Source organism: Tubulanus polymorphus, chromosome 3 (genome assembly GCF_964204645.1).
Source record: "Tubulanus polymorphus chromosome 3, tnTubPoly1.2, whole genome shotgun sequence".
In the NCBI taxonomy this organism is placed as follows: Eukaryota; Metazoa; Nemertea; class Palaeonemertea; order Tubulaniformes; family Tubulanidae; genus Tubulanus; species Tubulanus polymorphus.
In genome coordinates this window covers 13,754,188-13,781,168 of record NC_134027.1, presented here as the reverse complement: position 1 = coordinate 13,781,168, position 26,981 = coordinate 13,754,188, and the positions used below count along the sequence as shown (strand labels likewise).

At 41.4% G+C, this 26,981-nt stretch overlaps 1 protein-coding gene across 1 annotated transcript in view; it reads right to left on the bottom strand.

Annotated features, from left to right (window-relative positions):
• The window catches only part of LOC141902107 (cadherin EGF LAG seven-pass G-type receptor 2-like), a 161,393-nt gene that overhangs the window by 10,151 nt on the left and 124,261 nt on the right, over positions 1-26,981 (bottom strand). Inside the window, exons 30-31 of the mRNA XM_074789748.1 lie at positions 15,131-15,196; positions 14,025-14,295 (exon numbers count right to left, since the gene is read on the bottom strand). Coding sequence (XP_074645849.1) covers positions 14,025-14,295; positions 15,131-15,196 — 337 coding nt within the window. The remainder of the gene's footprint in view (positions 1-14,024; positions 14,296-15,130; positions 15,197-26,981) is intronic.

Here is a 26,981-nt window from a genome sequence, read left to right as displayed (position 1 = left end):
ACTTCAGGGCCTTCCACACGGCCAGCATTTCTAGGAAATTTATGTGGTTGGTGGCCTCGTAGCGAGACCATCTCCCGGCTTTGACTCGGTTCTCCAGATGTGCCCCCCATCCTTGGTGACTGGCATCCGTGAATACACGAACTGGAGCCTCTAACAGGGCTAGTGACACCCCACGCCGAAGATTCGTAGTTGCCGCCCACCACTGAAGATCCAGACTTAGATCGGTTGGAGGTACGGGAATCAAGGTCTCCCAGTTGCCCTTCGACCGAGACCAGAAGACCTTCCAATATTGTTGCAAGCGCCTGCTTCTGAGGCGGCCTAAGGGCACCACCAGACCCATGAAGCTGATGGAGCCTAGAAGCCGTGACCAGTAACGAGCTGTTCTCGGCGTTGTGGAAACTCCCGCTACAGCTTCTTGAAGTTTGGCTACTCGAGCCATAGACGGAAAGACTTTGCCGATTCGGAGATCGAAGTCCTTGCCGAGATAAGTGAACTGTTGGGCCGGCGTCAACTGAGATTTTTCCCTGTTTACGCGGAACCCTAGCTGATGGACTAAGTCCAAGACTGAGGTCATTGCCTCCCGACATTCCTGAGCCGAATTCGCGACTATTTACCAGTCGTCAAGGTAAACGAACAGTCGAACACCCCTTGACTGAAGTACCTTCTGAACTGACTTGACCAACTTGGTGAAAACCGACGGGGCCGTACTGAGGCCAAATGGAAGAGACCTGAATTGGAACTGGCGGCCTTTCCACTTTATCCTGAGAAATCGCCGAGATTTTGGGTGTATTGGAACCTGAAAGTAAGCATCTTTCAGGTCCAACGAAGCCGCCCATTGACCCGGACGGAGCCCTTGAATCACGTCATTGGGTTTGGTCATCCGGAACCTTGGAATGTCTAGGTGCCGATTGAGGGATGACAGATCTATCACCGTCCGTTGACCCCCTGTGGCCTTTGGTACCATGAATATTCGAGAAAACCAGCCGGGAGAAGTTTCGTTGCAAACTGGTTCTATCGCTCCCTTCTCGGCCAATTCCTTGAGAGCCGGAGAGATTAAGGCCTCCTGACCTGGTTTTGGCTGCATGTCGGGAGGTGACCTCGTCAGGCGCGGTCGCCTTAGGAAACGGACACGGTAGCCACGAGAGACGACCCGGGAGGGCCAACCGTCTCCGAAAAGGTCGGACCAGTGGGTTTCTGCCTGCTGCAGACAACCTCCCACTGGTCCCAAGAATTCATTTCGAGTTTTTCCGAAAGAGCCCCTTTTTTGGAGCCTTCCCCTTGCCTCGATACGAACTGGAACTGTTACGACTGGACGAGGCTTGACACGATTGTTGAAGTTGCGCGCTAGTTCTCCAACCGGCATCCGAAGCCGCCTGAGAAAGCGCTGAAGTTTGAGATGGTCCTGTTTGCGTCCGTGCCGAACCTTGCGCCGCCGGCGTCGGAACAGAACGCTTTTTCCACGGAGTTCGGGGGTTGGACTTGGCCTGGACCTCCCGAATCTTCCTCAGCTCTGCGGAAACCGGAGGGCACCAACCGGAGAAGAGACGTGAAGACGTCCCCAATTGAGCTCTCAGCAAAGCATTGGACACCATATCCGGTAGACGAGTTTTGGAACTGGAGTCCATCACTGACTGACGGGAGGCTAACAAAAGATTAGCCTGACCCCGAACCGACAACAGAATTACATGCGAAACAGACCGAGCCAAAGATTGGATAATCCGGTCCATTCCCTCCAGTTTTAGGGCAACTGACTGGGTGGGAGCCCGCAAGAACGGTGGCGTGAGTCTCGCGAAGCTCACCCGTCAACAGCTTAAGCGCCATATCCTGAAACGAACCAACCCTGGTAAGATTGTCCAGGATTGACGTCATGGCCAACCGACAACGGAATTACATGCGAAACAGACCGAGCCAAAGATTGGATAATTCGGTCCATTCCCTCCAGTTTTAGGGCAAATGACTCTGGATCGGAGCCCGCATGAACGGCGGCGTGAGTCTCGCGAAGCTCACCCGTCAACACCTTAAGTGCCATATCCTGAAACGAACCAACCCTGGTAAGATTGTCCAGGATTGACGTCATGGCCACCAAACCGGACTTAGGCAAACGAATACCCGACTGTGCTGTAACAGTATCCGGGCTGATCAAAGTATAATCAGCATCCAGGCAATTATGACTGTGATCCACAGCACCTGGAGTTGCATAATATCCCGAGCGAAATGCGCCTATAGGTGGATCGGTTGAACTAAAATATTTCATACCCCGTTCTGGAGGGGGAAATGAAAATGTTCCAAGCCGACATTCACCCCATAATTGCGTATCCAATCGAGCCCATTCTCTCGAAACCGCCGACGATTCCCGTAAAACATTAAGATCGGATAAGCTTCCATTGACTCACCGACCAGAGGAGCTGCTGTGGGCTTAGCGCGAGTTGCCCCGTGCTTGACAAAGAACTCACTTATCATCGCTCTAAATGGCAAGTCCCCCACTGGTTCGGATAAAACTGAACGGGACGGAGATACATTGCGAGCCAGGGAAGCCCCCATCGTCTGGGGCAACCCACAATTGCTCGCGACAGGAACGACCCCAGAAGGAATTGCCGCTTCTGGGACCGGATCCTCATTGAAATCAGACCCTACCGCAGCATCCAGGAATTCAGAGTCAGAATTCTGAAGAACTGAGTGGGCTGGCGAACTTCTAACCAGACAATCAGGAATAGGCTTACCTGTTGTAGAAGTTGCAGCGACTTGTTGCGACGAAGATAACAAGTTTAAAATTTTCTCCTCAAATACATGGAAATCCTTCTGAGTCAGGTATTTTCCAGTATCCCGACGATCATGCCGACTTCGGTGACGGTCCCTCGGACGGGATCGCGACCTACTAGAAGAATCGCTTTCATCGCTAACCGACGTCGAAGAACGATGAGAAGACCGACGGCGAAACTTCCGACAATAACGATCGTAGTCCCTCTCGCGATCAAACCTTGATCTGCGAGAAGGAGATCTTGCTCGTTTATTACGCTCACGGCGTCTAAATCTAGTGGGAGAGCGAGCTCTATCCCCGGAGCGACGATCAGAATCAGACGATGAACGTACCGGATGTTTTGAACCGGACGACGTCTGGACCGGACCGGTGGCCGAACCGGACCGATGCCCGACCCGGACCGGTACCGACTGAACCGGTGCGGCCGTTCGCGACTACTGACCGGAGACCGGTGCCGGTGAACCAGCGTTCCTCCCCGGTGAACGGAGTTGGGAAGCCAATCGTACCTGAACGACCGGCGACCGCTCCGCTTTACGATAAGAAACAGGATTAGAAACGTTGGTTGGCACATCGGCCGAAACCGACGAATCCCTGCTAACTCGACGACGATCTCTTAGTTTAAGAGCCTTATCGGCCCGAAGCCAAAGGTCCTCGGACCACACGACGCAAATCTTGCAAGGATTGCTCCTTGCACATATTTGACCGGATTTGCGCCTGCACGACGCAGATGAATCGTGGTTGTCCCAGGAGCCAAACAAATGCTCGCATCCCTCCCCGCCACGATGCTGACCCTTAGGAGGGGATGGCATAATTATCCTGTTACAAATCAAAACAATTCAATTCAATCAAATTATATTTGTAAATAAAATTCTTACGGAAAAAAAGAAACCAGGGATAACCCCCAAACCGAACGGACTCACCGTTATGAGAGTGAAAACTCCCTAATATCCTAATTCCCAGATTTTTACGGCGAAAAAATCCAACGCGTTCTACTGCGAGAACGCCAAGAAAAAAAGATGGCGGATTTCGCCGGGGGCTAAATGCAATACCGCAGGGCCGGGTCGTATAGAAAAACCATTGGCGATAAATCCAAATTTAGAAAATATTGGCAAAAACCATAGGAAAGGGTACAGTACTCGACGGAAATATACCATTCCTTGATGTTTTGTTTCTTAACTGTGTATTTGAAATTGTTGGTATATAGAAAGCCTACAAACTCTGAATTGTACCTTCATTATTTTGCTTTTCTTCATTGGTCAAGGTCTATTTCTCTGAGCTCTAAGAATTTGTGATTCATCCTTTCAACCTGATGAAATTAAACATATCAGCCAATCCTTAACAAAATGTGCCTATCCTGACTTCATTCTGAACCACAAAAAGCTCACTCCTCGCATTTGAACATTAGAAACATTCCAACTCCTAAGCAGTTCACCGATTAACAACGTATTATTGTACTGTATATGCCTTTTCTCAAAACTATCCCGTCCCTCAGCAATCAACTAATTTCTAAATATCATGATTAAATTACATCACTTATTGCGACCTAAAGTCACTGTCGTTACTAGGAGGATATGCTTGTCACACCTTCTAGTATAGAGGCTTAGACCATCACAGAATAAAGCTCCAATGGTCCAGTGGCTAGCCAAACTGATGTGAAGTAAAAAATTCTGTCACATAGGCTACCGGAATGCAAAATTCAGTTCATTGAAAATTAAACAAGAAAAAAATATATCAACTAGGGGTCCAGGGACACCATGCCCACTTGGGAAGTGGTTTCAAATGCTCAACAATCTAACAGTTTCAATATCCAACGCCCCCCTGGTGACCAAATACAAAAACCAATGACCTTGAAACTCACCACAATCATAGAACATGTCAGCAGCTACGATTTTGTAATTGATTGTCATAACTAAATATGCCTCGTTACCAATTTAATATGGAAATACTAAGTTATTCTACTATTCGATGCCCCCTGGTGACCATATTCAAAACCCAATGACCTTGAAACTCACCATAATCATAGAACATGTCATGAACTACAACTTTGCAATTGATCATGGTAACAAAATATGCCTAGGTACTAATATAATAAGGAAATACTAAGTTAATCTACTATTCAACGCCCCCTGGTGACCATATAGAATAACTAATGTCCTTAATACTCGCCACAATCATAGACGATGTCATGAGCTACAACTTTGCAATTGATTGTGGTTACAAAATTTGCATTGGTACAAATATAATATAGAAATACTAAGATATTGTATTATTCAACGCCCCCTGGTGGCCAAATACAAAAACCAATGACCTTGAAACTCACCACAATCATAGAACACATTATGAGCTACAACTTTCTAATCGATTGTGGGAATAAAATACGCTTAGGTATCAATATAATGTGGAAAAACTTTTTCTCTCCTACGAATGGGTACTGATGACACCAAGATGGCCGCCAATTGCGTCATAATTGGCTGATCAAAAATACTTGTCTCAGGTATAAAACACCCTTTTCCAAAGAGTACTCATCACAAATTGCAATGAGAAATGGTACACCAGTAGGAAGCTACAGGACTCACAATTAGGGCCAAAATTGACATTTTTGGGCACTAAAAAGGTCATAGGACGGCTATCTTGAGTCCAATCAACCCAATATTTGTTATGCTGATGGGCACTGGGGGGATTTACATATATCCAAAAGATCAAGGTAAATGATCGAAGTGTCTTCCAAATTTCTCTCAAAAAGTTCAAAAATGTGTAAAAAGTGCTGATTTTGGCGAACAACAATGGCTGCCAGTCGGCCATCTTGAATCTGACAGGGCCAGTTTTTTGGCTGAAGATGTGTCTAGGGTAGATACATGTGTCACCCAAATATCAAGGCATTACATTGAAGCGTGTTCAAAACTTCCCAAAATAACTGGATTCCATCTATGGACAGACGGACGACGGACGAAAAGTGAACGCAATAGCCTGCTGGGTCTAAAGTCCCAAGTGGGCTAAAAAGGACTCAATTTTGGTCAGTGTGAACTTTCAATGATAACTGACTTTTAACGAGAATGAAATCTTAGCAAAATTCATTACCAGCTATGGGCCTTTTGTCTGAACAAATATTCATAAATTTAACACATCCCTAGAATGATGTAAACTAAAACTAAAACTAAAACTATGAGTGACCCGCTATGATACGGTACAAACTTGGTGAGAGCCCAGGTTTCATCGGAGGTTTTTCATCATCATACGGACCAATCAGGACCAAAGTTCTTCAAATTTGAGGCCAGTGCTACTGACAAAACAAAGTTCATTTGACTGACATGGTTTTTAATAATTGCATGATAGGATTGCTACTAATGCATAGGTAAAGTGAGAATGTAAATAGCTATGGTAGAGAAAACGTTTAGCCCATGGCAGGAGAAAAAAAAATTTTACAATACGGAGAAGAAATATGTTTTTGTTAATTTTTGAGACAAGCTGTTTCAAGTGTGGATCCCAGTTGAGTTGGTCTTCATTGTTAATCCTAGGAAGTTGCATGATTTAGTAGGTGTTATTGTCACTGGACCAAATCTTAAGTGGATGTCTTCAAATTTTTTTTTCGAGAAAAGGATTGTGTGAGTTTTTGGTATGTTTAGCCTTAACAAATTTGCACGGAACCAGTCAATTAAAATCTTGATATCTTTGTCAATGGCCTTTTGAATTGAATCAATTCTATCAATTTCAAAAAGAATATTAGCATCATCTGCGAAAAGAATTGTTTTTGAATTTTTCAGATTATGATTAAGGTCATTGATATAAATAAATTGCCCATGGGCAAAGTCAGGTTTACCTTGAAAGCTAGAGGTTGTTTGGAATAAGGGCATTGCTTGAAAAATCTTTTTAACTCGTGACTTCAAAGTTCCACAAGTTTATATTGAATTTTATCTTTCTCAAAGAATTATTTTGTAGTCAAATAAGACCAAAGATATACATTTGCAGCAGGCAGGGAAACTATTTTATAATTTCCAAAAAATGTGTTTCACAATATGAAAAAATTTTCAAATAAGGCCATCCTAAAATAATTGTCTGTTTGCCGCAACACTGACTCAACTTTTCAGGATGAGTCCGTAGGTAGGTAGAAATTTCTTTTGCAAAATTTTTGGGCAAAAAAAACCCAAATTTTTCACCTTTGGGCTTTTTTACATGGAAACAATATCGCAAAAAAAATCATCAACGTTGTGCACGGGAAATTTGTCTAATAGCGTAGATTTCAAGAATTATTCTAAAATTATAACTTCGTCCAGAGCGTCATCTCTGAAATGAAACAGTACATTGAATATGTGCGCGCTTTTACGTTACCAGCTTTAATATTGTCACTATTAGAATGAATGACAGCTTATTGGAACACTGCCTGGAAAACTTAAACTAGGCCACATCTCAAGGCATGTTTTCACACGATGCACAATTGAATTCAAACATACGTAGCTCATACGTCGGAAGTGATTCGGTCGGTCGGCCGTTTTTATCAAACATAAAAAAATTTATTTCAATGAATCCCAGAAAAAAACTTTTCACTCGGTACCTTTTAAGTCGGGTCGGTCGGGTTACGGCAAACAAACCATTATTTTGGGATGGCCTAAAATTCATATGATGTCACATATCAGAGGGTGTTGCTGAATATTGGGTCTTGGATACCTTTTCCTATGTTGGCCACGGAAGCTAAAATACCGGTACAGAAGAAATCGGCTATAAGATCGTTTTAAATCCTGAAATTTACCCCTACAATATCCAGACCTCGACCTATAGTTTGCTGCTTAGTATTTTCAGGTCACAAGAAATTACGATTTATTACAAATTCTATCGAACAGAAAACGCAGCGCTCATCTTCTGCTACGATTATTCAGCCTATTTTCATGTCAAACGTGCACGCGTTATAGCTTCACCCTTAGTAGTAGCGTACTGTAGGAGCTTGTGTGTGTGTGGTGTGGCACTCCGCATGCATGGGAGGCCTCGTGTAAGTGAATATTCGCTTACACCTCAATGTCAATCAAAACAATCACCGGGTATTAAAATGAAACAAATACCTATGGCAGATGAGTGAAATAATTACATCCTCACCAGCAATGAGCATTTGAAATCGGCACGTATACGGCACCTAGTCCAATGAAACGTACGCCATTCTATGGCTTTCCCATAATTATTTTAGTAGCGCCGGAATTCCCGGTATATTCCAAAAACAGCCAATCCCATTCGCCCGTAGAGACGACGCCCCCAATCGAGGTAATTGCAATTTTATACGTGAGAGCTAAGAATTTACAAAAACAGTTTTTCGTAGAATTTTAACTGAGTTGACCATGTCATCGACAGAGGTTCGCCTGTGTCTTCAATCGCATCGATTCTATATCGTTTAAGCCGAGAACCAATGAAACAAATGCTCACATAAAAAAACGTACCGCGATTTTACATGAATTGGCTCAATGCCAACATCATATCGTTGACAAAGGTAAACCAAAAAAGCAATGGACTGAGTACCGAGTCCTGGGGGACACCAAATTTGATGTTTTAATTGAGAATCTGTATTCAGCTTATAATTAACATACATTTTTTTGTTTGTAAGATAACTTTCAACCATTTATAGCAATGACCCCTTATTCCATAATCGGAAAGCTCAACGAGAAGGTGACTAACATCAAGGGAATCAAACGCTTTTGACAATTCTAAAAAGAATGCAAGAGATGTTTTTTTATTTTCTATGTTATTTAGTATGGCGCCTAAAATTTCAGTTATAGCGTGGCCCGTTGAGTGGCTTGTATAGATTATATTATTCTTGACTAAGAAAGAATAAAGCCTAGAATGTACGAGTTTCTCGAGGATTTTGGAGAAAACTGGTAGCAGCAAAATTGGTCTGTAATTAGAAAAAAGATCTTTGTCGTTGTTTTTAAATATAGGGATAATCTTCGCTATTTTCATGTCATCACGGAAAATTTCTTCCTCCAGAGATTTATTCATTATTAGGGTTAATGGTTAATGGTTTAATATTTCGCTTTACTTTTTTAACTATTAAATTATTGATATTGTCGTGACCAGAACTGAGTGTGTTGGGCAGAGATTTGATTAGTAAATCGATTTCCTGTTCATTTGTAGGGCTAAGAAACATTGAGTTTTTTGGTTTGGTAAATAACTAGTATAGTCTCTGTTCGATTTTGGAATCTCATTCGCAAATCTTTCTCCAATATTACAGAAATAATCATTAAAGCCATTTGAAATCATCATTGGATCAGATGTCACGTTACCATTAATTTTAAAGCTATCAGTTGTCACTGAAGTTTTATCTCGGTTTTTCCCAATAGCCGTTTTCATAAATTGCCAGAGCTTTTTAGAATTCTTTTCAAACATGGTTAATTTGTCTGAATAGTTATCAAGTTCTTGTCGTCTTTTGAATAGTTCAGATTGTTCTATATAGGACATATTCCTGATATTTCTGGTCATTTTTTAGTTAGATTAATACAATTCTTATATAGTTTATCACATTCCCATGACGATCTTAAAATGGATGGCGTCATCCATTCTTCCCTAATGTGATTTCTAGCTTTAACTTTCATTACAGGCGCTACATCATCCACTATATTACTGAGTTTTTTGATAAAATAAGAATAACTTTCATTGGCATTCATGTGAGCGAGGCCAGTCCAGTCAGTTGTTAGTAATTTTCTATTGATTAGGGCAAAGTTATTATGAGATAGGTTACGCTTGTTTTCAGTGCTTTCACGATACTTGGTAATTTCTATACTATACGATACTATACAAGGTAAACGATCTGAAATATGAGTGGTCAAAATTGCACTAGTGGCCCATGAATAGAGATTTGGTGATAAATAAATTATCAATCAAGTTAGCACATGAAGGAGTAATTCTAGTTGGTCTCAAGATAGAAGGAAACAAATTGTGATTTAGGTAACAGTCTAAAAATTTGGATGTATTTTTACGAGAATTAATCTAAATATAATCTAAATTTTGATCCATTCCAAGAATAATATCACTTTTTTCCTTTTTGGTAGTTTTAAGTAAGTTATCATAGATTGAAATAAAATCATTCACAGGGGTGCCAGGTACTCTATAGATTTACCAATAATCAAATTGTTTTGAAAGGATTTGCCCTTCCTGATCTCAATGAAACAAGATTCGTATTTGCCTTCCTCATAAAAGTTTAGGTCGCTCCGCATTCTGAACGATAAAGTATTTTTCATAAAAAGTGCAACTCCCCCTTTAGTTAAGTTTTTACGGTGTACCTCATAAAGTGAGTATCCTTGTAAAATAGAACTTTGAGCATTATGATCAGTAAGGAATGTTTCACAGAGCATAATTACATATAGTTCAATATTTTGATGCCTCAAATTTTCAATTAACATTTTCAAATTATCAATTTTACTTGGGAAACTATGTATGTTACACTGTAGAACATTAGACATAGAACTTTTTTCACTGTTAACTAAATCAGAAAAATTATCCGGTTCAATATATGGACACCTATAATTATAGATTGCAGGTCCTTCATCATCTAGAATGTTGTTCAGATTGTACTCATCATCTTTAAATCTATAGAAAAATTCTCATTGCCTAAACGCCCTATTTAAAGAAATTTGATAAGTTTGAGCTGAAAAAAAAAAACAAATGAATAAGAAAAAAAAAATTATGATTATAATATTTATATAAGGATACCAGAAAAGGAAAGGAATAAATTGCAATATACTTTCACACTAAAGCGATATCACAACGAGTGATAGCAAATGGTCAAGTTAATGTATTGAGAATATCTCCACTAAGTTAAATGCCTAATGGCATAGAAGAACAAATAATAAAGAATGCCTAGGTATAATGCCAGGCATTTTAACCACTAGATTGATCAAAAACTGATATAATTAACTTTTATATAGCATAATCTAAGTAACAAAAATAAATAACTATTAACATATCATTATCTTTATTATAATTATCATTAGAAATACATGTATATTTGGTGTCTTTTAGGCATTAAAAATGGCTGTGGACGCTTGTGGTCGGTTGTGGACACTTTTTAGTATGACCTGAGCACATGGCTAATTAGCATATCAAGGTCATCTATCTGATTTGAGAAAAAGCTATTTTTCTCGGACTTTGCATAATTGTCAATGATATTTTCTGTAGTGCAAATGAAATTATTCCTCCCAAAAAACCAAATCAATTAAAGATTTCACAGAAATCGATATTGAAATACAATTTCAAATCTTAAAAGGAAACCTGGAAGTAAAACAGTAGGCGATATCGCCGGTTCACGTGAACACCTGCTGATCTCTGCAGCGAAGCCAATCATAGAGGAGCCTTTGCTTTCTGATTGGCTTTTTGAAACAGATATTTTTGCGTTCAGATTTTCATGAAAAAGCTCACAACAATTTTAACAAGGCCCTCTTTCAAAATTCAGCTTCATAGGGTTTGGAGAATGGATAATGCTTTAATGAATGATTTGTATGAATATATGCTCAGTTGCACAGTCAAAGAGCCTTTGCTCTGGAAACCATGTCATTTAAATTCGCTCCATTCGTATAGTAATAGGCTCAGCCTACGACTGGCTTAAAAAACCTTGCATTTTCCAGGAGTTTCCAGTGCTGGAAAAACATTTTTTCAATTTCCAGGAATTTAAGGACATATCCAAACCCTGATGATACTATGGGTATGAGTTTGAACGTAATTTCGACAGTTTCAATAATTCATCCATTGTCAAACTAATTTCACATAACTAAGCTTACCACCTAAGTGGCTTATTACTGAAAATGTTTGTCAACATAAAATATGGTGCCCATTAACTACTGGCCATATACCCACCCACCATATGCCAGAAATAGGAACTTTAGGTGATTTCACTAAAAACCCATGGTATAAAGATACCGTAAGTGTTATGAAAGGGATACTGTACCTACAGAGGACAACGTAGAAGTCAAACATTTTCAAAAATTTTCATTCTAATCAAATGTGTCGCATGAACCTAATTAGCATAATTCATATAGTTTTTCAGAAAAAGCCTGCTTTTCTATTCTGCAGTATGTTCTGATGATTATCTGAGAACTTGATGGTAAAATTCCCCGTAGATAAAAAAGTTATGGCTGTTTTAGTGTAGCAAGGTAGTCTGCACAATTAGAGAAATATATTTATTAATATTGATCCACTAAATATTTATGACTGTTTGTACAAAGTAGCTGAAATAGTGATAGATGGTGCATGGGTATTATGAAAATTCTCTATGAAAATGCGAGTCACCACCCAGTTAACATTTCCAGTCGGCCCGACGTCGGCATTGAGTCAGACGAAGTCGGCATTTGGACGTGGGTCGGCAAGGAGTCGGCTTCGCCGTTGGGCCGACGTTTCCACGCCGACCCCGGCGGGGCAAGTACTTATTTCTGATGCATTCGCTCTAATTTAAGTATACAATATCACAATATATGATAGTAAATATTATGTAGGTATATGTATAGCGTAGTTTTGTTTCAAAATTATTTATTCTTGATACGGTCATCGTTTCGTCGTCGGGCCAACGTTGGCCCGTTAACCATATACCGACCAAGATGGTGGTGCCCTCTTTCGCCCCATTTGTGAATTATTCAAATAAGGACGATATCAATACTTCAGTTATTAATCAATGATACACATATACGTTTGATTATGTTATTAGAAAAGGTTGTTAAACTGAATAAAAAATTGAAGGTTTTGTTTATAATGAGGCCGGCGTGGTGCGCTGATCTTCCGCCGCAGTTTTGGTTCCATTCTGTTCGCTCTTTTGTTCGTATTCTTTGTTATCAAAATCGCTATTCATCAGTCTTCTAGTTGTAACAAGTGTGATTACAAGTGTTACGTTCGGTAAGTGTTAGTGCTGAGTTGCTTCAATTTTAAGGCCTATTTGAAGTGACATCAAGTTCAATGCATTTTATTGCTAAAATAACACTTAAAATGATTAGGTTATTAGTACTATAATGTTGTAATGATTACAAATTGATTGACTCAGGTTTAATAGCTGATATCATGGATACATCATCAGGTTTTAGGGCATTTTGAGCTAGTGCTTGGGTGCTGCCTACGCTGTTGGACTGAAAATGAGAAATATCCCCAAAAATTGCTATCCCAGACAAAAAGAATAGACTTTAGCTAGACCTGAACTGACTCATTACTATGATCTCTATGCAGTTGATACAATTTATAAATACAATTATTATACCAGTTTATTTTTCTTTTAGGCTTGTCAAAGCAATCGAGAAATTTCGTGAGGAAATGATGTTGGGGCATGTTCTACAACGGTACAACGTCAAAGGGTGTGATATAGGCCTATCACTTCCCGAAGCTTCACTCGTTGATATCCAGTCAGGACTTATTTACTGGTGACATTTTTAGAAGCTGTACGGATGATCCCTTCTCATAAAAGACTCCAACAATGATTGAGCGGTGAATGAGGGAATTGGGGGTGCATCAAACTTTGGCTTAAACACGCCAAAAATCCTAATAATTCTGTAGTTTTCTGTAGTTTTGGCAAATAATTAAACAGCAGTTAAAACCTGCTCATGGCAGGCCTATAATCAAATGAAATAGAAAGTGGGTTTGGCTAAAATTCTGTAGAAAAACTTTATATGGGTATTTTAGGCATTAATCATGCAAATGTTGCTTTGTGCAAATTTACTTAGTATTTGTTTATGTACTTAATCCGTTGTAATTCATCAAAAAATTAGATTAAAAACCAAACCACTTATATATTCTAGAGATATTGTCCATATACATGTATATTACATGATAGGCTAGTATTAATCTGCAAGATGGTGCCATTTTCTTTGGCTTGAAATGTTTCCAATTTCTATTCCCTTATTTTATCTCAACTATGAAACTGTATAATTCTGTATTAATTTTTGTTTTGCTGCAGAAGAAAATGAAGTTGTACATGTAATTATCTATAGTTGCCTGAGGTTGTTATGTTGTTGAAGAGGTTAATCTTACTCATACTGGTTCCTGGATGACATTGGCAGATAGTTGGGGAATTGACGGAAATGGACGGGGTTTGGTCGGAGAATCGGCGGATGACGTTGGAAAACAGTCGGGGAATTGACGGACATGCTATTAGGCGGTTGCCAAAACGTCAGCAAAGTGACGAAAAAAGAACTCAGGCCGACTAAAAATGTTGACTCGGCAGTGACTATGTACCACATAGTGAAAGGGTTGATAGTTTACCTCGCAATATAAGCCAACCACAGCAAATAATTGGATTTACTACAGATTTAATACTTACTCATCTGATGATATGCTGCCATTATGAGTAAGCACCTGTACTGCTACTCGTGGAGGATGGTGCATATGGTGTATTTGTGACTGAGTAGATATTGACTCCTCGTCTGGCAAACTGGAATCTTGCACAGAATTATTAATTTTCTTAGAAACATTAGTTGGACATACACCGTCGGAATTAGATGAAATGAAGCGTTTCTTCTTTCTAGCCTTAGGAGGTAATTTGTTTTCAGCATTAATATGGGTGTTATGAGACAGATTTAATACCGAATTATCTGAAAATATAGAACAATTGAATACTTAACAGCTCACAATAAAACAAACTATGAGTGCATAAGGCTAAAAAAACAAGAGCCCCAAGGGGCTGACTTCTGTGGGTTATATTTGTCAAAATACACTCCCAGCTCAGAGTCAAACCTTTACACAATATAGAGAGAATCCCACAATTATAATGAAAAAGTCCGAAAATGAAACTTCGAGATAGTAGTTTATTTCAACGTTTCGACTATATCCTAATAGTCATCTTCAGGAATAATGAAGATGACTATTAGGATATAGTCGAAACGTTGAAATAAACTACTATCTCGAAGTTTCATTTTCGGACTTTTTCGTTATAATTGTGGGATTCTCTCTACATCGCGTCAACATGGATATAGTGTTCTATCAATCGTGAACTTTACACAATACAATCGTGTTTTCATAAGTAGCACACACAGCAACTGGCGCTGGCAGGAACAAATACCTCAGATAAATCTTCTCCCTTTGTCTTACTAATTTGAATGCGGAATAAAATTGAACTTTCTGAAATTTGCTCAATAAAACAAACTTGAATTGGATTTGATGTTTTATTTGTTCAATAAAATAACATTAAATTGGTTTTTTTTTTGGCAGAATAAAATTTGATTGGATTTACAGTTTGAGCACATGGCTAATTAGCATATCAAGGTCATCCATCCGATTTCAGAAAAAGCTTTTTTCCCAGACTTGTGCAAATAGAAATATTCCTCCCAATGACCAAATCAACTAAATTCACAGAATGATTTTTTCCGCCCCGGCCGCTGCAGAGAAACAAGTTATTATTTTTTTAGCCTAACTACAAAAATTACTCACCACACATTGGAGTGCTGTGCTTTGGAGTGATCTTCGTAAAGGGTTTCATTTGCTTTTTGTGTTTATCTAAAATAACAACATCAACATACCGGGTATAAATGAAAACTTCAAATTACAATCTTACAAAGTAGCTGCAAAGCAGCAATAACGGGTTTTCTGCATGACTGTATCAACATGCAAAATGAAAGGAGTCATAAACAAGAGGCCCATGGGCCTTGAAGCATTGGTAGATTATACTGTGGTATTAAGTGGTTATAATGTTTTAAATCTGCCGGCAAATCTTCTATGACGATGTTGATTGGGTGGACCACAGACTTAAAGGTCTATTTGTCTAGTACGATTTTATTCGTGAAAATGAATTTATTTTCTGCTGAACGATTTAGCCTAGGCTATTTGTACTGTTAAACCTCATTAATGCGATTCTGTTAAAAAGACGAAACTAGTTTATTCTGATGTTTTCCATCATGTCCCAGCCAAGATATTTATATCAATCAAGATTTGGATACAAAAACCCATTTTTACGCATGAACTGTTAGGCCCCACTGAATAATGAAAATGAATGCAATTGCAAGACCCTCTATCTTAGAGCTCCAAGCTCTGATGCATGTATGCATGCAAAACGTCGCAGAGAGCGATGCCGGTGTTGGTGTCACTGAGGCCGGCTGATGATTGTTTGTTTGTCTTTTTGTTTGTTTGGCTTTACGTACGTCATTTGGATCTTGGTTTCCCAAGATTATTGGATTGTTCATTTAACCTCACGACGGTACGGCCTTTGAAGTGTTGCCCGCACACTGTTCGCAGCCAGCAAAACTCGAACCCACTTGTCACTCAGCATTGATAGTGGATTCAACAGCATCACGCCTTATCTCACTGAGCTACCGAGGCCGCTCGATTCAATTCCAAAAAACTACAGCAGCGGCAAATAACCATCGCAATTTTGCAATTTACGACAAACAACGTGTAAATTTAATCACTGTTGTTTAACGCATGGAAAAGATAATAAAAGGTATTTTTTCCCGGCGCGTTACAAAGCGAATCTCTGCCGAGTGCGTAAGAGGGTGCTACCGCCTTATGAGTGCGCAGCAGGTGGGTAGGGCGTCCTAAAGTGAAAACTTATATTAGAATATAGCCGAATTGAATTTTACAATGTCAGCCAACTGATTGATGATACAACATGGTTGTTCTCGGTGTACTTAACAATGATATTTTCCTCCAATAAACAACTCTGGTAAAATTGAATAAAATGATCTATCTTTATTGGTGATATCGTATCATGGTAGTAGCCTACCGTTGATGTTTCGTATCATCATGAAATGGATTTAACTTTAGTAAAGGCGTTCCCGCACGATCACATACGGGTTTCAGTCAATTACTTGTAAATCGTATTTTTGTTACATATGTTTTTTGTTTTTGTTTTGTTTTGTTTTTTTCCCTCTCTTTCTTCTCTTTTCAACTTGTCTCTCTTGTTTGTAACTGTGATTGTAATGTGTTCACTTAATTGTTGTATATATCTGATGTTGTAATATTTCGACAAGGATCAATAAAGTATGAATTGAATTGAATTGAATTGAAAAGTCACGAGTAGGCTGCCGTTCCACTGCTCTAGAAATACGTATTCTGACGCTGAGAATTTATCCCAAATAATCCAATGGATACTGATAGTTGGAATAACAGTGATATCCAGGCTCAATTAATTTTTGTAAAACTGCACGTGAACTCAAATTATATACCCAGGCTTTATATAAATATAATTGGACGTCCTTTGTGTTCTCCAATGATCTTGGTAGGGAGAAATCTAAATTAAGAACATACAAACATTTCAAGTATAATTTCTCCCTTGAAAGATATCTTTTATATATCAAAAATTTTTATAAACGCAAGGTTCTTGCAAGGTTACGAACAAGCGCACACCAACTAAGAATAGAGGCTGACAGATATAAAAAGCCTTTTGTTCCTGCTAAGGACAGAATTTGTAGGTTATGTGATTCGGCCCAAATTGAGGATGAGCAACATTTCATCCTCCAATGTCAATTATATGACACCGAAAGGAAAAACTTTTTGAATTCGCTCCGATTAATTATACCCATCGACAATTTTTCCGAGGATGAACTTTTTATTCTCCTGATGTCATATGGTAACGACTTTGAGATCTGTAACCTTTTCTGTAACTATATACAACAAAAAACAGACAAAAGAAATGGGTCTTTTTGTAAGATATGCCTGGGAGGTGGAAGTGAACCCTCTACTTGGTTTTCCACTCCCACCTCCCTGGTAGTATATACATATGCTTCTTCCAGTTTTCTCATGACAGAGCCCTGGAGTGTGTCTTCCAAATCATGCTAGTTCCATAAATATGTTATCCTGTTTCTTTTAAATTTTAAATGTAATTTTCTACTCTGTAAAATTAATTGTGCTTTTTTTTTCCTTTATTGCATTATATACTTGTATGTTTTACTGTAAAACTTTTAAGTTGTAATAAAGAATTGAATTGAATTATCCAAACACTGTGATATTTATAAACCGGAGGTACATAATTTTATGTTTTTCTATTCAGAAGAGGCTGTTCCCCATTCTTTACTGCCAATGTCAATGCGGACATATCGCTACGCGATTGTTTAACCCGCTCTCATCAACCAGATAATGAACGAGAAAAATGCGATCGAATAACTTTTTGGACCATTAAATCAGAAATCTATGTTGTGACGCTATGTTGTGGGGAATAATTGAAATTTTTTTTTAGTAATTTTCAGCTGTTTCCAATGTTTGACGTGAACGGAGTGACAATTTGAAGTTACTATGAAAATGAGAAGAGTCGGCGCTATTTTTTCGTACTTCTATTTTCGATCCATTTTACTAGCATTGGCATGACGTCATAGACGTCAACCAATGTTGAAAACCTAAAGGTTTCTTTGTTTGGATTATTTGTAGAGTAGCCGTGTTAACCTGGTTTAAAATAAGTAACGAGATGAGTAGTACTATATAGGTTAACTATTTATTTAACGCACAAGCTTTTGCTACTAATGTATAGAAGCTTCAGCAGGTGAATGAGTGATGTAATTGGTACTATTTCCAGTGTTGTGGTTGTGAATCTGTGAATTATGTAGAAAGAAATCATCAAAGGCTTTAGGAATATCATTTTTATCATATAAGTACATGAACTGGCAAATTTGTAGTTTGTTGATATCCTCTAATTTCAATAGTTTGTACTTTTTGAATAAAGGTGACATGTGCCGTTTCCAGTAATCGCTCTAATCCGTTTCTTTTGTAATACCACAAGGCAGTTAAGATAAGAAGTACTGGTATTATTTGCCCAAGTCAAGTTACAATAATGAATGTAAGGATGAATAAGAAAATAGTACAATTTTAGAGTAACAGATCGTGGAACAAAATATGATAAGCGTCGGATGATACCAATACCTTGTGCCATTTTCTTGGCAATATTCTGTATATGGGCTTTCCAATTTAAATTATCATTAATTCGGAAGTCCTTTGTTTTAGCTCTACTAAACACCATGAAATGTGTTTTGTCAAGATTAAATGAAATTTAATTTTTTTTGACTTAAACCTGACATCCAAATTTGCAAGTTCAAAATTGACAGTTCTCTCCAAAATTCTGTACTGTTTATGGGAAGCAAAGGTATTAGTATCATCCGCCATCAAAGTCTGAAAAATTACAATTTTTGGAACTAAAATTTGTATTTCCGAGTAGTACTTACCCTTTCTCATGGTTTTTGCCAATATTTTCTAAATTTGGATTGATCACCAATGGTTTTTCTATACGACCAGGCCCTGCGGTATTGCATTAAGCCACCGGCGAAATCCGCCATCTTTTTACGTCATTGCAGACCAAAAAAAAAAACCAGCTATGCGGGGCAGGTGGCCGGGATTCCCACCATAGGAAAGGGTAAGTACTACTCGGAAATACAAATTTTAGTTCCAAAAATTGTAATATTTCCGTCGAGTACTGTACCCTTTCCTATGGTTTTTGCTAGACTAGCCTAGCACAAGGATGGTGGGAAAGGTAGATAGAAAAACCACCGCTCAAACGCAAGGTAAGAGGGAAAAAGAGAGCACTTACCCAAGCACGGAATGGAGCACTGTAGCACAGGGAAGACCGGTTGGCCACAGTGAGTTCGTCCAGCTCAGGGGCCCCCCCCGGAATTTTGCAAAATTAATACTTGCAGATATGAGCCCAAACTATGTACAAGGATATACCCCCTGTGATCCTGATGATGCAACATAAATATTCTACGTCCGATCGGAAAGAACGGACACCTTGAGCCATGACAACAGGACCAAGTGAAGCTAATGAGCCTAACTGGCCTGAAACATCCCGTAAATAAAATGACGTGAATGTCGATGGAGAATTCCAAAAGGCTGCCCGACAGACTTCCTCCAACGGAGCACCCGAAAAGGCTGCGCAGGAAGTAGCCATAGACCTCACTTGATGAGAAACCACTCCCTCTGAGGAAAGATTCTCCTTCAATAAAATGTCCTTGATCAGTGAAGAGACCCATCGGGCCACTGTGTCCCGTGAAATATCACCCTTTAGGTGATCCAGCAGCGGAATAAATAACCGCTCCCGTGAACCCCTCCGTGAAGCAGAGCGATCTAAATAGAAACACAACGCCCGCACAGGACTGTCCGGGATGCCCGGTTCCACTCGATGTTTTAGGACTTCAATTCGCCATTGACGCCCAACCGAGCCTGGTCGTTGGTTCTTTGCCAAAAAATTCCAAAGCAGGCCGCAGCGAAACAAATTCCTTCGCTGGCCCAAAGACAATATGACCTTGTCGGACTGAAAGCGCATGAATCTCAGAGCGACGGGCTGAGCAAGCCAAGAACAGCAAAAATACAGTCTTTTTTGACAAATTCCCAAATGACGCTGCCGAAAGAGGTTCAAATGGAGCCTCCATTAACTTCTTCAAAATTACAGACGGATCCCATGGTGGAACTATCCTTGGTATCCCGAGGCCGGGAAATAGAAAACCCTGCAACAAGCTGGGATATCCGATGATCCCCTGTTACATTTGGCCATCCAGAAGCACGCAATGTATGAGAAATCGCGGAGCGGTAACCTTTAATAGTTATGACCTGCAAACCTTTTACTACAAATAGGTGCAGTAAAAAATCTGCCAATTGAGCTACAGAGGGTGAGCATGGATCAATTTCCCCTGCAGCACACCAATCCGCGAAATGGCTCCATTTGGCATCGTAAATGGTACTTGTTGATGGCCGTTTAGATCCTGCGATAAAGGAGGCAGCCTGTTCTGAAAAGCCTGAAGCTGACAAGGATCGCTGGACAATGGCCAGGCGAGCAGATTTAACCACTGGCTGTTTGGATAATGCCGAAAGTTCCCCCAAGACAGAAGCGATGGGAAATTCGGAAGAATCCTGGGGTTGTCGCACAGTAGGTTGAGAAGTGGTAGGAACCATTTCTGAGCTGGCCAACATGGTGCTACCAGAACTATGTTGCAATTGACTGATCTCTCTATTTGATCCAGTAAGCGCGGCAGGACTGGTGTGGGCGGGAACGCATACGTATGCATCCCCGACGAGTCCACAGAGAAGGCATCGACCCCCACGCTTCCGCGTCTGGAAACGGGGACACAAACAGAGGACACCTCCGATTGAACCGGGTGGCAAACGGATCCAGCAGCGGATTGCCAAACATGCCCCGAACCCGATCGGCTACTTCTTGGTGGAGAACCCATTCTGTCGCAATAGCCTGACCTCGACGAGACAGAGCATCGGCCAACACGTTCCTTTTCCCTGCTAAATGTGCCACAGTCAGGGACACGCCCTTTGTCTGGCACCAAAGAAGAATTTTGGCCGACAGACCTGTGAGGGTTTCTGAGTGAGTGCCCCCTTGGTTCTGAAGGTAAGTCCTCACTGATGAATTGTCTGTGGCTAACCAAACGTGGTGGCCCTCCACTCTCCTTGTGAAAGAACTTCAGGGCCTTCCACACCGCCAGCATTTCTAGGAAATTTATGTGGTTGGTGGCCTCGTAGCGAGACCATCTCCCGGCTTTGACTCGGTTCTCCAGATGTGCCCCCCATCCTTGGTTACTGGCATCCGTGAATACACGAACTGGAGCCTCTAACGGGGCTAGTGACACCCCACGCCGAAGATTCGTAGTTGCCGCCCACCACTGAAGATCCAGACTTAAATCGGTTGGAGGTACGGGAATCAAGGTCTCCCAGTTGCCCTTCGACCGAGACCAGAAGACCTTCCAATATTGTTGCAAGCGCCTGCTTCTGAGGCGGCCTAAGGGCACCACCAGACCCATGGAGCTGATGGAGCCTAGAAGCCGTGACCAGTAACGAGCTGTTCTCGGCGTTGTGGAAACTATCGCTACAGCTTCTTGAAGTTTGGCTACTCGAGCCATAGACGGAAAGACTTTGCCGATTCGGAGATCGAAGTCCTTGCCGAGATAAGTGAACTGTTGGGCCGGCGTCAACTGAGATTTTTCCCTGTTTACGCGGAACCCTAGCTGATGGACTAAGTCCAAGACTGAGGTCATTGCCTCCCGACATTCCTGAGCCGAATTCGCGACTATTTACCAGTCGTCAAGGTAAACGAACAGTCGAACACCCCTTGACTGAAGTACCTTCTGAACTGACTTGACCAACTTGGTGAAAACCGACAGGGCCGTACTGAGGCCAAATGGAAGAGACCTGAATTGGAACTGGCGGCCTTTCCACTTTATCCTGAGAAATCGCCGAGATTTTGGGTGTATTGGAACCTGAAAGTAAGCATCTTTCAGGTCCAACGAAGCCGCTCATTGACCCGGACGGAGCCCTTGAATCACGTCATTGGGTTTGGTCATCCGGAACCTTGGAATGTCTAGGTGCCGATTGAGGGATGACAGATCTATCACCGTCCGTTGACCCCCTGTGGCCTTTGGTACCATGAATATTCGAGAAAACCAGCCGGGAGAAGTTTCGTTGCAAACTGGTTCTATCGCTCCCTTCTCGGCCAATTCCTTGAGAGCCGGAGAGATTAAGGCCTCCTGACCTGGTTTTGGCCGCATGTCGGGAGGTGACCTCGTCAGGCGCGGTCGCCTTAGGAAACGGACACAGTAGCCACGTAGAGATGACCCGGGAGGGCCAACCGTCTCCGAAAAGGTCGGACCAGTGGGTTGCTGCCTGCTGCAGACAACCTCCCACTGGTCCCAAGAATTCATTTCGAGTTTTTCCGAAAGAGCCCCTTTTTTGGAGCCTTCCCCTTGCCTCCATACGAACTGGAACTGTTACGACTGGACGAGGCTTGACACGATTGTTGAAGTTGCGCGCTAGTTCTCCAACCGGCATCCGAAGCCGCCTGAGAAAGCGCTGAAGTTTGAGATGGTCCTGTTTGCGTCCGTGCCGAACCTTGCGCCGCCGGCGTCGGACCAGAACGCTTTTTCCACGGAGTTCGGGGGTTGGACTTGGCCTGGACCTCCCGAATCTTCCTCAGCTCTGCGGAAACCGGAGGGCACCAACCGGAGAAGAGACGTGAAGACGTCCCCAATTGAGCTCTCAGCAAAGCATTGGACACCATATCCGGTAGACGAGTTTTGGAACTGGAGTCCATCACTGACTGACGGGAGGCTAACAAAAGATTAGCCTGACCCCGAACCGACAACAGAATTACATGCGAAACAGACCGAGCCAAAGATTGGATAATCCGGTCCATTCCCTCCAGTTTTAGGGCAACTGACTCTGGGTCGGAGCCCGCAAGAACGGCGGCGTGAGTCTCGCGAAGCTCACCCGTCAACAGCTTAAGTGCCATATCCTGAAACGAACCAACCCTGGTAAGATTGTCCAAGATTGACGTCATGGCCAACCGACAACGGAATTACGTGCGAAACAGACCGAGCCAAAGATTGGATAATTCGGTCCATTCCCTCCAGTTTTAGGGCAAATGACTCTGGATCGGAGCCCGCATGAACGGCGGCGTGAGTCTCGCGAAGCTCACCCGTCAACACCTTAAGTGCCATATCCTGAAACGAACCAACCCTGGTAAGATTGTCCAGGATTGACGTCATGGCCACCAAACCGGACTTAGGCAAACGAATACCCGACTGTGCTGTAACAGTATTCGGGCTGATCAAAGTATAATCAGCATCCAGGCAATTATGACTGTGATCCACAGCACCTGGAGTTGCATAATATCCCGAGCGAAATGCGCCTATAGGTGGATCGGTTGAACTAAAATATTTCATACCCCGTTCTGGAGGGGGAAATGAAAATGTTCCAAGCCGACATTCACCCCATAATTGCGTATCCAATCGAGCCCATTCTCTCGAAACCGCCGACGATTCCCGTAAAACATTAAGATCGGATAAGCTTCCATTGACTCACCGACCAGAGGAGCTGCTGTGGGCTTAGCGCGAGTTGCCCTGTGCTTGACAAAGAACTCACTTATCATCGCTCTAAATGGCAAGTCCCCCACTGGTTCGGATAAAACTGAACGGGACGGAGATACATTGCGAGCCAGGGAAGCCCCCATCCTCTGGGGCAACCCACAATTGCTCGCGACAGGAACGACCCCAGAAGGAATTGCCGCTTCTGGGACCGGATCCTCATTGAAATCAGACCCTACCGCAGCATCCAGGAATTCAGAGTCAGAATTCCGAAGAACGGAGTGGGCTGGCGAACTTCTAACCGGACAATCAGGAATAGGCTTACCTGTTGTAGAGGTTGCAGCGACTTGTTGCGACGATGATAACAAGTTTAAAATTTTCTCTTCAAATACATGGAAATCCTTCAGTCAGGAATTTTCCAGTATCCCGACGATCATGCCGACTTCGGTGACGGTCCCTCGAACGGGATCGAGACCTACTAGAAGAATCGCCTTCATCGCTAACCGACGTCGACGAACGATGAGAAGACCGACGGCGAAACTTCCTACAATAACGATCGTAATCCCTCTCACGATCAAACCTTGATCTGCGAGGAGATCTTGCTCGTTTATTACGCTCACAGCGTCTAGATCTAGTGGGAGAGCGAGCTCTATCCCCTTAGCGACGATCAGAATCAGACGATGAACGAACCGGATGTTTTCAACCAGACGACGTCTGGACCGGACCGATGCCCGACCCGGACCGGTACCGACCGAACCGGTGCGGGCCGTTCCCGAATACCGCGGCGCGCGCTCGGTTCAGAACATGTAGTCTGTACCGGCCGAACCGGTGAACGACCAGAGACCGGTGAATGACCGGAGACCGGTGCCGGTGAACCAGCGTTCCTCCACGGTGAACGGAGTTGGGAAGCCGATCGTACCAGAACGACCGGCGACCGCTCCGCTATACGATTAGAAACAGAATTAGAGATGTCGGTTGGCACGTCGGTTGGCCGAAACCGACGAATCCCTGCTATTAACTCGATGACGATCGCTTAGTTTAAGAGCCTTATCGGCCCGAAGCCAAAGGTCGTCGGACCACACCTCGCTAATCTTGCAAGGATTGCTCCTTGTACATATTTGACCGGATTTGTGCCTGCATGACGCATACGAATCGTGATTGTCCCAGGCGCCAAACAAATGCCCGCATCCCTCCCCGCCACGATGTTGACCCTTAGGAGGGGGTGGCATTATTATTCTGTCACAATAATAAATTCAATTCAATTCAATCAAATTATATTTGTAAATAAAATTCTTACGGAAAAATAGAAACCAGGGATAACCCCCAAACCGAACGGACTCACCGTTATGAGAGTGAAAACTCCCTAATATCCTAATTCCCAGATTTTTACGGCGAAAAAATCCAACGCGTTCTACTGCTAGAACGCCAAGAAAAATGATGGCGGATTTCGCCGGTGGCTAAATGCAATACCGCAGGGCCGGGTCGTATAGAAAAACCATTGGCGATCAATCCAAATTTAGAAAATATTGGCACAAACCATAGGAAAGGGTACAGTCCTCGACGGAAATATAGCTGACGCATTGGGGCAGTCGTTAATGTACAATATAAAGAGTAGAGGACCCAAGATCGATCCTTGTGGGACTCCACATATCATTTTCATTCTATTGGACGTCTTATCTCCATATTTTACACACTGAAATCGGTTACAAAGATGTGAACTTTTAATGATAACTGACTTTTAACGAGAATGAAATATTTGAAAAATTAATTATGGAAATTTTTGTCTCAACAAATGTTCATAAATTTAATACATCCTTAAAATGTCGTAAAATAACTAAAATTATGAGTGACCCGTTAAAATACGGTACAAACTTGGTGAGAGCGTGGGTGTCATCGGAGGTTTTTCATGATCATACGAACCAATCAGGACAGAATCTTCCAAGTACCGCAAATTTTAGGCCAGTGCCGGTTACTGACGAAATAAAGTTTATCGACTGACATGGATTTTAAAGATTTCATGATAGGATTGCTTTTAGTAGGTCAGCAAGCATACATCTTCACTCACACTAAACATTGTTACGCGGTACCACCACCGTGGCGCGTTATCTATAACTCATACATACATGCAATGAACGCGAGTGTATAAGGCAATATTGCCTACCCACCTATACACAACTGTTTTCAACGTGAACGCTCATCACTGTGCTGCAATTAACAAACTGATACAAATAATCAGGCTCCAAAACGGATCGCTAATGCGAACGTCAATATAAGGACATGAATTAGTAATGATAAAACAAGTATTCCAGTCGTGTATATATATCAGACTCCTCTTTAAGAATTTGATGCTATCGTCAATGAATCAGCCGTCCTGTGGGGAACACAGAGGTAAATAACCAAATAACCGCATTTTGAAACCACATTTTCATCATATATCTTGATGCAACGTTACCTTATGCACAGGATTTCATAATTAGATGAATCATTTAAAACATCGCACGCAATAAATAGTTATATCATACACCTCGAGTATCAGTATTTGCGCCAGAAATGATGTATATCAACCTAATTAATTGTGCCGCCATTTTCATTAGTGAAATAATGCGCACCTGCTGATCCACCTAATTAACATATTTAACAATATGATGAAGGAGGTCAAATCGGGTCAACCCAAATTATACATAACCAAGATTTTGAGGGGTTTCGTCTTTGAAAGCCCATAACTACCCAACAAACACTGCGTGAAAAGATATTATATCTGCAAATCGGATTTGTTATGAAAACATATCGAATACGGAAGGACAGCATATGCGTCTCAAATCAACATGCAGTTATTTAGACATAGTATCCAAATTGTAACCGCATATGGATATGAGATATCTGCACAATAGAATCCGCATATCAAAATCTTTTAGAGACATCGAATTCTTATCTATTGGGCTAATATTCTAATATAATTCATCTATTTTCAGCTAGGAAATGGACTAAATTCTTACCACCAATGGGCAATGATTTATCATGAAAAAGTGAAGAGTCATATCCATGGTTTGGAACTGTAAAGTCCGATATAAATTCTGGATAGAATCCGCATTGCACGTATTCCACACTGACACATGGAATCCTCATGTTATTAAACTAAGTGTATTTATCTGGAGGACAGGTCCTGTGATTTTGTCTAGTATTGACGAAATGATTGCCTTGAAAGCTAGAGGTTGTTTGGAGTAAGGGCATTGCTTGAAAAGTGTTTTTAACTCGTGACTTCAAAGTTCTACAAGTTTAAATATTGTATTTTACTTTCTTAAAGAATCATTTTGTAGTCAAATAAGACCAAGATATACATTTGTTTACGGTCCACGTCCAAAATTTCGTAGGGTACAGGTAGGCGCGGCAGGGAAGCTATTCTATATTTTCAAAACAAAATTTTTCACAATATGAAAAAATATTCAAATAAAATTCATATGGTGTCACATATCAGAGGGTGGCTGAATATTTAGTCTTGGAAA